This window comes from Protomyctophum bolini (genome assembly GCF_963924005.1).
Source record: "Protomyctophum bolini genome assembly, chromosome: 19".
NCBI classification, from domain to species: domain Eukaryota; kingdom Metazoa; phylum Chordata; class Actinopteri; order Myctophiformes; family Myctophidae; genus Protomyctophum; species Protomyctophum bolini.
Window position 1 is genome coordinate 30,796,151 of NC_137880.1, and position 11,665 is coordinate 30,807,815.

General features: G+C 44.3%; 1 protein-coding gene across 1 annotated transcript; it reads right to left on the bottom strand.

Annotated features, from left to right (window-relative positions):
- Positions 1 to 2,209: 2,209 nt before the first annotated feature.
- Positions 2,210 to 10,996, bottom strand: ankef1a (ankyrin repeat and EF-hand domain containing 1a; the record flags this gene model as incomplete). Its single annotated transcript, XM_080790252.1, has 10 exons — positions 2,210 to 2,365; positions 2,780 to 2,938; positions 4,159 to 4,322; positions 4,547 to 4,773; positions 5,132 to 5,945; positions 6,467 to 6,590; positions 7,424 to 7,573; positions 7,977 to 8,176; positions 10,164 to 10,325; positions 10,807 to 10,996. The coding sequence occupies 10 exons, from the start codon at positions 10,994 to 10,996 to the stop codon at positions 2,210 to 2,212; spliced, it is 2,346 nt and encodes a 781-aa protein (XP_080646378.1).
- Between the last annotated feature and the right edge of the window lie 669 nt (positions 10,997 to 11,665).

Below are 11,665 nucleotides of genomic sequence, written 5' to 3' on the forward strand. Positions count from 1 at the left end.
CCTCTCATGGAAGGACCATCCCACCAAAGCTCAGATTTATGGAGGCATCCCCCCCCCCCCCCCCCATCTCAGTTGTTGTGGCAGAAAGAATGATGATAATGATGATGATTCGCTGCCAATTTGCCATATAGGTGAACAGATTCCACCGTTGCATAGAAGAAGCTGAGTTTGATTTGTCAGGGTAGATTGGAGTTCCATACACTGGTCATGCCATTCAGGGCCCTCCATGCAAGTGCCTTCCTCACTTTCAGATCCTTCTCGGTTGAGTTGACCCATGAGTCCAGTAAATCGAAGTTTTCTGAAAACCTATGTTTCTGTATCAGTGGTTCTCAACCTATTTCATGTCAAGGACCCCCAGAATTATATGTAATTAGCCGCGGACCCCCCATCTGAAAATATGTTGTTCCAGCCTTCCAGAGACCCCCCCCCCCAGAAGCAAATATTTGAGTTAAAAACGTTCACTGTGAATAGTGTGTATATATAGAGTATATATAGAGTATATATTCAAAGATTTGCACACATTTTCTCTGAAAATAGCAGATCTACAAGCTCATAGCGCGGCACTATGAGCTTGTAGATCTGCTATTTTTGAATAGCTAAAGTATAACATGATGCTTATAATCACCAAAAGAGGTTCCCGTCCTGAATGGGTTAAGTCACTCCTTCTAAAGGCACAGGTGTAAACAGTGAAAACGCCAGGTGATTCCTCTGTTCATTTGGGTTCCCCGGAGGAGGAGGGGGGGAACCCAGTGTACTCTCTGCTGCCCCATCTGGCGGAGTCAGGTTACCCACCACCCCATCCATTAGTACACCAACAAACCAAAACACTGCAATGTAAAGTTTACTAAACAGCACCACCCCGTGGTTCCATTGAAGAACTGCAACTGCACGGACAGCCATAATTTTCCAGGAGCAGCTTGGCATTTTTGCACTGGTTTTCAGGAACACAGGGATGACACCCCCCCCCCCCCCCCCCCCCATTTGCAGCTGTGTTTATCTGTTTTATGTTTACATTTTGTCAGCAATCCAATCCATGCATATATCCTCTCAAAATGGGGTCCTGGGTCCCACAGGTGTCCTTGACGGGGGGGGGGGGGGTTCCAGGGGGTCCCCAGCTAAATGATTCATAGTTAGGGAACCAAATGGACCCTTGAAGATCTTTAACTCTGAGAGCATACAAATGGAACCAAATGGACCCTTATGGGTCCACAATAAATCCCTGTGTCTCAGATGAGCTGACACACCAGTGTCAGGCTCTTCTGCTCCTAATTTACAGTCTGCCTAATGACGGTGCTGCGTGCCTTAAATAGCCGATTCACAACATCACAATGCATCACGTGTTGTGAGCTTGTAGATCGTGAGTAAGTAGGCCTATAAATCGGGTTTAAATGCCTCAAGCTTCCCCACCCCTCTCACTGAAGAGGACCTTCAGTGAGAAAAATAAAAATGGACCTAAAAATAAATAAATACTGAAACTACCGAAACAGAAACTACATTCTGCCCAGTGTTGATCCTGTCAAAGTGTTGCTTGCAGTGTTTTGTATTATTTTTTGCATTGTTTGTTTTTGTTCGGGTACTGTGCAACGTCTTTCCTAGATCTGTTGTGAGTTGTTGTTGTTGGAGAGCATGTGACACCATGAGAACACAATATTTTCATATTCTTAGAATGCTTTACACAGAGAAAAAAAAAGGTCTACACATTATTTGTCTTAAAGCTATAGCATAGCCCCTTTATTCCAAAGTCATTCTCCTTATTATTGTTATTCTCTACTAGTGATAATTAATTGATGACTTGTAGCTATGGCTATCTTCAATATACAATTGGCAAAAGACAAAGTTTACATTGTAGACAGACAGACTAGACACTGTTGACAGCTTTTAATCTGTTATTCCTCTCTCCTGATTACTTGGAGTCACACAAGTGGAATGTTACACATGGTGCCGAATGGCAATTCACTATAAAAAAAAGTTGCCATAGTTATGATGCCTAATAGAGCCCAGCGAGTAGCACAAGATAGTTTAGACACAAGCTAGTTTATACTAGCCTGTGAAAGCCATTGGTTTCAATGGTAAAATGAATCAGGCTTCACTGGGAAAGCTGCATACAGGATGTCTCACAATGTGACACGTACCTGGCAATTAAAAGCCATCAAACGGTCACCAAAATATCATCATTCTCACTCACAATGAACACGTCACTGCTTCTGCTCTAGTCTGTGGCCTCCGGCTGCTCCAGGGATTTCCTCTGGATGTTTCTGTTGAAAGGCATCGTCAGGTCATCAAAGTCCACCTCATAGGAGAGATGCTGTCTCCGAGTCTCCTTCTTGGCTATCAGCTGGCTGGTGGTGAGAGGTCTTCTCCACACCTGAGAGAACGAAGGAGGGAAGAATGAAGGAGGGAACGTTGACAAGGCGTTTTTGTTTCGTTTGATTGTTAACCACTTGGACCCCGGCATCCATATTCTGGGGGGAACATTAGCCAAAAATAGCTTGTAGATTGGTTATCTTTGGCAGAAAGATTTGTGTAGACTGAAAAAAGCTCCCTGGGATTCTAAACCAAAGGCAGCCCATGTTTTTTCCCAGGCGACATATTGCACATATGAGTTTCAGGCAGTAATACTTGTCGACCAGCAGGTGTCCTACCACCAGGGGGTCAAAATTCCTGAGTGAGGAAGTGTAGAGAGACCAAATGTATCTGTATGGGTCCATTTGGTTAGATTTATTACACATTTACAGTGTAGACTCTGGTGAAGACAATCCAAATGTCATTGAGGCCTTACCGTCTTTGGCACAAAGGTGATGTCCACAGCGTTGGTTTTGCCCCCGGAGATCCTGGTGTTGTGTGGGATGATGCTCTCCGGCTGTTTCAGGGAGGCAACCCTGTCTGTCGTGGCAACGGCTGTGGTGGAGGCCGGCACCGGCGTTACTGTAGCAGCTCTCTGTAAGTGACGATGAGGCGAGGAGGACGATAGCAGAGAATGCAGTCATGAATCATAATTCTTTACAATACATAATTTTCGATAGCTTAATTCTTAATGGATTGATTTTGAGGAACACAAGAATTTAATCGAACATTTTAAATATTTGAGACTTTGAAAAGAAACACAATATGTGTAATATTATTTTACAAACTCATGTTGTTTCGTTCAATCATATGGCGCATATACAGTACAGTATACTGTGTATATAGGTCACATACTGTAGTTAACACAGGTGATCAGCATCAATAATAATGAGCACGAGGTTGACAAGTGACAGGAAAGTATGTACTCTTAACCGTCATTGGTGTGATTCGACACTTCCTATCAACGAGGTGCCTGGCCAAGGCTGAAACAGTTCAGAGGTGGAGGGGCATAACTATTGGGCTGCTTGTTATAGAGTTTGGAATAAAAACAATATCCTTTGTCTGGTCTTCAGTTAGAGGTACTACACTAGCCTGATTTAAAGTCATTGCCTTTGTGTGAGCCTTCAACAGAATGTACAGTTGTGGTTATTGATATCCCAAACATCAGCTTCTGTCAGCTGTAACACAACACATCTTGGCTAATTTGCTTACAAGTCGCTGAGGCTAGAGTAACAACTGTGTATCTCTTTACGGGCTTGGATTTCTCTCACGGTGACAAGGGAAGACAATTATACACAGGTAGAGGCCGACTTTGAAATATGGGACTGGCTCAATGATTCATCTGATATAGTGTAGGGCTGGTGGTCGGTGAAAACACTGTATTTATAATTTAGTGCAATAGACAACATTCCAAAAGTATTGCTTTAAGAGGGAAGAAAGTCGCATTATCCAATGAATACGCGCGCATGCGTGTGTATGTGTTGGGGGGGGAGGGGGCAATAATTGTATTCAACACCTTTTTAAAAGCTCTGCAGATATATAATTTTCATATTATGTGTTTATATAAAAAAATTATCAACAGGTGAAAGCTCTTTAGGGATCTTGGATCATGAGATATATGATGATAAAAGAAAACAACTTGTGTATTGAAAATTATGTTGGACTTTGGATTTACACAATTCTAGCAGCAGTAGTACATTTTCAGTTAGAATACTTTGATACTGCTCGTCTATTCTCCTGTCATCACAGCACCACATTTTCACCTCGGATGGCCACGGTTGGTCATCAAAATCTAAGGCCGATGGCGCTCAGTACCTTTTCTTTAGGAGTGGTGGCTGGTCTGACTTTGGCCTGCTGAGGTTTGATAAGTTTCCCCCTATGGTTCTCCTTGGGTTTGGGCAGAGAATCCATCTTGTTTTTGACCAAGCTAATGATCCTGTGGTCTGCGTAGACCCTGGCGATGTCCAGGCAGTTTTGCTCTGAGTGGAAATGCATTCAAGTCTGTTTACAATTCATAATACATTCATTCTGACGCAGTCAGTGACTGTTAGTTTGGCTTTAAGCATTGGTAAATAAATAAATCTTATTTTCTGTATCTGTAATAATAATACATTACTAATAAGTTAATAAAGAATGGCATTACACTAAATGCATATTTTCCGGTGGACACCGTTTTGACATTCGCGATGTAGTTGCTGCCAACCTTTCTTGTTCTCGGCCGTGACCTTTGCCCCCGCCTTGATGAGGAAGTCCACACAGCAGGGTCGCGAGGTCTCAATGGCCCTCATGAGGGGCGTGGCTCCGTTGAGGGCGGGGGCGTCCACGGTAGCGCCGGCCTCCAATAGCAGTTGGACGATGTCCACTTGTCCCGCGTGGGCTGCGTGGTGGAGGGGCGTCCACTGGAACTGGTCGGTTGCATTCACGTCTGCCCTGTGGTTCACAATCACAGGGCAGACGTGAATGCATCAAGGGTAGCCTGATCTGAGTCATTCAAAATGTCATCTAGGTTTAAGTTATTTTATTTTTGTATATAAAGTTTTAAGGTAAAAAACTTGAACATTAGAGTGCATTTTCCTTTTTGAACTGTGCCAAAACAGGAAACGGATCTGCTTTGGATAATATTAGATTTAGCCAACGTTTTTAAACTGTAGTCCATGGTTTATAAAATATAATCTATGGCTCATGGTTTATTAAAACTATGGTTTCCTCAACCATAATTTAAAGAGCAAACCCAGGCTTTAAACCATTAAACCCCCCCAAAAAAGAAATACAGCAGTTCCCGTCTCACCCTCGTCCGAGGAGATACTCGGCCACCTCATAGCTGCCACTGGAGCAGGCCACCATCAGCGGGGTCTTGTAAAAGGGATCTGTAATGTCCACGGGGACATCCTGACTGAAGGCCAGGTCCAAAGACTCCAGGTCGCCCGACTTCACGCAGTAGTTGACGTTGATGTAGACCTTCTGTGGCTCGTCTATATACCAGGCCGAGTCGTCCTCTATGGGGTGCGACGGCGGGTGGTCGCGGTCGAAGCGGCTGAGGTCGGTATGTTGCTTGTACGTCTCGATCATGAAGTGGGGCGGCCCGCCATCCTGGCGCCGGTGGATGTGTTCGGGGGGGACGGTGCAGATAGGCAGAGGCAGGGTGAATTTCTTCTTTTTCTTCCCTCCCTTCTTCCCTCCCTTCTTCCCCCTCTTCTTCTTCGGGGCATAGGAGGAGATGAGGAAGGCTTTCTGGACGTACTTCACGCCTTTGAGGAAGTCGCTGATGTTGATGAAGCCCTCCCTCCGCCGGTCATGGGCCAGGAGGACCGTGTGGAAATGATCCGCGTCCAGTGGGGCCATCAGCGTCTCCATCACAGAGATAAACTTCTGTATGGAGACCATGTCAGACTTGTCGCCGAAGGCGTTGCGGAGGGCCGTCTCGTTCTCGTAGGACCAGTCGTGGAGGGTGAGGGCCCAGGCGGCAGTGCCACTGGGTTTACTGGTCTTCCACTGCAGCCTCTCGGATTTCCTCAGCTCCTTGGATGCAGCTTTGTGACCCGAGTCTTTAGCAATCTGACGTGGCAGCAAACCCTCGTGGTTCTTCAATTTGGGGTTACAGCCTAAAACATGGAGCATGATTTGTCATGGATCAATAAATTGGATAGATAGGAAAATATTTGAATATCTACTAATCTTTTGATGTACATGTACTGTAACATGTAATGAAAAATAGATGTGTATTAATTATAGAACAGAATAGAATAGGAAATTAACCCATTAAAAGCGGGAAAGAATCAGTGTAATTTTATATTTTATGAGTGTAGTGTCACGATAAAAGAAAATGGTTTGTTGATCTGCTATTTTTGAAAAGTCGTGAACATTCATGCGAATCTTTGAATACCAATATATATATTTTAAAGCAAACATTTTTAACTGAAATCTTTGCTTCTGGGGGTCCCTGGAACAAAAGGAAACTGGAAAAAACTGGCATTTGTAAAATCAGCCAGAGGTCCGAATGGGTTAAATGTGTCTGCATTACAGGCACATACAGAATACTATGTAAAGTGCAGCTCCTAGTGATCATAGAACACTTCACAGCATGGAGAACACTTTAAATTCACTTTGAAATTCAGCACTGTACCTCTCTGGGCCAGGAACTTGCAGCAGTTTGCATGGCCTGCGGTGGCAGCGTAATGGAGGGGTGTGTTGCCCTCTGCACTAATCACACCCATATCTGCTGAGTACGCAGATAGAACCTGAATCACCTGGAGCAAAAACAGCAGCACAGGGCAACGGTCAGCTAGAGGACGCTGGATTTGAACACAAGATCATATGACTTTGAGGCGAAGCGGTAGACGAAATAGGAAAGGGCGCACACCAGTGTTGGTGAGGTGCTGGCCTAACCTAAGGCAGTAAATAAATAAAAATGAGAAAAAGGCTGCACACACGTAGCCACGATGCTGTATATTTATTGACAAGAATTATTTGGGGCGAAGGGGAAAAGGAGAGGTACGATAAAAGCCTTTGAGGAAGGACAGAAAACTCTCAGGTCCCGGACCAATGGAGTCACAGTGTTATTACAAAGTAGGATTCATGGATTCATGTTGTCTGTGTATCGTATCTTGAGAACCATCCACCCGACCGACTTCAAACTCTGCACACGCATCAGTCATGACCCGAGGGAGCGCGGTATCAGCGTCGGGTCGGTCGGATAGGCGGTTGTCCAGAACCACTGATCCAACTGATATGCCCATATACAGGCATATAGAGATCTGGTTGTCCAAAACCAGACCGACTTCAAACTCGGCCTGTGCATCGGCGAAGACCCGTGGGAGACAGTGCGGTGCCCGACTTCCAGTCATTCGGATAAGCGGTTGATCAGAACCGCCGATCCGAACTGATGACATCAAGGAACTCCATATACAGTATGGGACACACAGGCAGGCAGACAGATACACAAATCACCACATATGGTCATGTGGTGAAACCAACGTACTCTGTCAACGGGTTTAATGCACAACAGGGCCCAGGGGCATTCATTTGCGGAAAACAAAAACACTTAGTACAGTAGGGTTGGACTTTCTTTCTGTATACCGACCTCAAACAAGCCTCCCTTGGCAGCGTAGTGTACCACACTGAGGCGTTTGTTGTCCAGGGAATTGGGGTTTGCACCTCTCTGCAGAAGGGCTCGGAGCAGCTGCACAGAGCCTGCCTTGGCTGCCTCCATCAGTGCAGTGACACCTGTGCTCTGGATTAACGACACACAGTGAAATGCTCAGTTAATCACTGAGAGTGTACAAAATGTAACCAAATGAATTAATGAACCTCGGCAATACATTCAGCAGCATTAGTGCATTATGTACTGTACTAGAATGTTAACTGCACTACTTTATTTTATTCTCTCTGTGAATTCCTAATTCTCACTTGGTTTCCTACCAGAACATTATAAACCTATTCCCTCCCATCGCTGACATTTTCCTCCGTCATCTGCGTGTGAATGTGTGCATGAATGGGTGAATGTGAAATACATTGCAAAGCGCTTTGGTGAAAGGTGCTATACGTATGTAAATGCATTACATTTACCATTTACCTTCATGTACTACGTACATCTCCCATAAGCCTTCAGTGATCAACCCTGCAAAACCTCAAACCTGATTGGTTGCATTGGCGTCGGCTTCTTTGTCCAGCATGCTGAGGCACATGATGCTGCAGTCCAGAGCGTTTTCACACAGCAGTAGGAAGGCTGGTTTCCCCTCGGTTGACACATTGTTGACGTCGGCGCCGTTCTCCAACGCCACGTGGAGGCAGCGGGCATGACGCTTTGTGGGGTAGATGCAATAGAACAAGACCCCTGCAGAGAGAGGAGGGAGGAGGTGAGGTACAAGGTGGGGAAAGTCAGAGCAAAACGGTGGGAGATCTTAAATCTGAAATAAGATATGGATGCAGCACAGCAGCGGGATCCCCTTCGGGGCAGATGGATTTTTTTTTATAGAATAACTGAATGCTAAGATTCTACTTCGTACTGAGATATGGTGGGGCTGATATCATGTCCATGATATTGATATTATGACGATGTCATGATATGAGACTAGATTTCATCTTGGATTTTAGATATCGTAATATTGTGATATGGCATTAAATGTTGTCTTTTCCTGGTTTTAATCACTTAATCACGTTTTTATATTTAAAAAAATTGTCAAAGATGATTGGAAATAGCCCTAGGATATGGCCTGGGCTGGGGTTGAACATACTAGGATGAACAACTTGGTTTTAATTTAATCTGAACCTACATGGTTTAAACATACAGATTTTATGGTTGAGGCTGTGCCTACAAGTGGAAACAGCTCAGTTTCAATACTGAGATTGAGACTTCCCTAAAGAAAACACCATGGTTTTAATTCTGAGAACATGTCAACAGACAATTGGGACCTACAGGGGACAGAAACATAGTGTGACTATTGAGAGTGGACCGAGTCAGCCACAATCGTATCGGGTTACCCAACTGGCTTCGTGGGAGGCCGTCAGGGCCTGATCTGTAATTAGATGTATCCGAGTGCCATGACATGTGCGTGCACACACAAACACTAGCCACATACGATACACACATTCACACCATAGAGACACGGCACATGGCAACAGAAAAACACAAATTTGCCCAAAAAAACCCACCAAGCAACCAAACACGCACAACAAAAGCGTGCAAGTACGGACACACATAGAATATTCAAGCTCACACACACACACACCTCCTTCCTGTCTTTTGCTATGCTTCTTTCACTCGTTCGTTTGCTCTCAAAATAGTCCCATGCATTTGCTGTAATCGATGCCCTGGACAACGATGTAATTGAAGCAATTAGCATAATTGGTTTAAGAGGGTTCCCGAAGAACTTTGGGGCGAGCTGATGCGAGTTGCCAGGGGAGATACATCCCCCTCATCAATATCTAAACAGAGTAACAGACGCAGCATACATTTTCATGAGTTGTAAGACAAGGCAAGGTATTCAGCACATGCCCTCCAGCTCCAGGTTATACTGAACTTGAGATGAGGCTCTGTGTAGGGGCCCCAAACTGCAGGATGAGAAAGTAATACTGGAATTAGAATATGTTAGTGGAGTTGAGACCTCACATGCTCTGACTAAAATGCATTAGCTCCACTGACCTGTTTTACACAAGCTGCCCTCTCCTCTGGCCTCCACGTTCTGTGTTTTGATTGTCGAAAAACTATTGTAATATTGTTGATTCGATTCCCCGGACCGGCAGAAAAATCTGTGAAGGGTCATGCTGAAGTGCCCTTGAGCAAGGCACTGACCCCCCAACGTGACTGCTCCAGTGGAGCTGCTCAGTGGCCAACAGTTAAGACTGTACTGTACTGGTCAGCTCACCAGGTTTTAATGTGTACAGTATGTCTGTCTTTGTGCTTATATACAAGGTGTTGCTGAAAATGAGCACTTGTGCTAAACCAACCTTACACCCTATAAACATACTTTGTTTCACCTCTTTCTTTTTATGCCTTATGTGAAGCATTTTGAATTGCCATTTTGTGTGAAATGTGCTATAAAGAAAGTAATCTTGACTGGTCTCAAAACATTGCTCTCTGCAAACTGTAAAGTCACATGATATGTGGAAAAGGTTAAAAACACTTTTCTGAAAATATCACTTACGTTAACTTAAATTAACATGCAGGATTTTACTGTGTGTGTTCTATGCATGAGTGGAGAGCTTTCTTTTGCTCTTTCTACAATTAGCCTTTGGAGTATTTCTACTCAAGTATTCCAGCCATTCCTCCAGACCCTAAACATCTGCTAGCACTGCTATGTGGTCAGTCTGTGGCCTCTGACCTTTGCCCTCTGCGTCCAGCAGCGTCATGTCAGCGTGGTTCTTCGCCAGCAGGGCCACCATTCCATCGTGACCCAACTCTGCCGCCAACATGACCGGGCTGCGGCCCCTGCTGTCCTGGATGTTTGGTTGTGCCCCCTGAGAGATTAGGAAGCTGACCATGTCTGTTTTGGCAGAGGGTTAGAGATATTAGAGAGAATAATATGAAACACAATTAAATGATTTAGAATAATTAGTTTAGTTTAGTTTTTAATTTTCTGAGAGGGAGGGAGACCCCACACACTTCACTTGCTGGTTCAAGAGCTTTTTATTTAATGTCAAATGCAACGTTTCGGTCTTTCGACCTTCCTCAGGCATGTTTTTAATTTGCTGACTTCTATGGACAGTATTGTTTTACTCTGATCAACAGTTGTGCCATCAACTGAAGGAAGTACTAGATTGTGATTTGTCTTTTTCATAACACTGATGCATCCTTATTGCCAATTATTATACTGCCTGACCAAAAGATTAATGGACAGCCAGGCCCCGCCGCCCCTATAAAGGGAATGGATAATTTTTCTTCTAAAATCTTCGATTCAAATGTAAATGCCACTGCCAGCAAGAGTGAATTAAGTGTCAAAGTAACGTAACCAACAAGCATATTACCCTGGTTGTTGCCTTCCGCGGCCAGGTGCAGCACTCCCGTGCCTTGCTGTGGTTCTGTCAGATTGATGAGATCCTCCACTCCTAGGTTGACCATCTTCTCTAACTGGACTTTGTCCCCTTCATGAACATACTGCAGTAGACGGTAGACCTGCAGGGTCTGGAGGCGACCCTCTGCCACATGGCCTCGCATTCTAGTTTTCTACTCTATACAGGCTACTGTATATGAGAAGGTCCCATGCAGGGCATGGTGTGCATGATGTGCATTAGAGCTAGCAAACTAGGCCAATAGTAATAGTAGCCCTCTCTTGCATGAAAAACGTCACTATAGAGCAGCAGGCTATTGTCAACAACAGTAGGCTAAAGCAGAATAAAAAAATGTTTTAAATTAAAAAATTCGGGTATTGATCACTGCATGGACTGGTACATCGATAGAAGACTGATTTCTCTCTTCTTACCTTAATCAAAAGCTGAAAATTAATCTTGTGCCTTGTTATTATAGCTGCAATTAGTCATATGAACCATAGTAATCCCGTGAACTGACAGCACACTCGACAGTTAAAAGTTAAAACTCGGAACATCAAATCAAACGGTAAAACCCGACACTGCTTTTCAGCCAGCGAACAAACTTGACTTGTCTCCATGGCAACGGAACACGTGCGGTCAAATCCCTGGAAGGATGTGTTTCCTTTGAGGAAGTTGATTGCAGACGCTTTAAGTAGCTATAAGTAGGTACAGCGATTAAAGTGTGTGGATTATGTCTCTTATTATGTGAATCCTTTACATTCTTAAGTAGGTAGAATTACCGGTTCTTTGCACTTGACCGCCATTTGCCAGATCAATTTACACACACTCTTGTGAG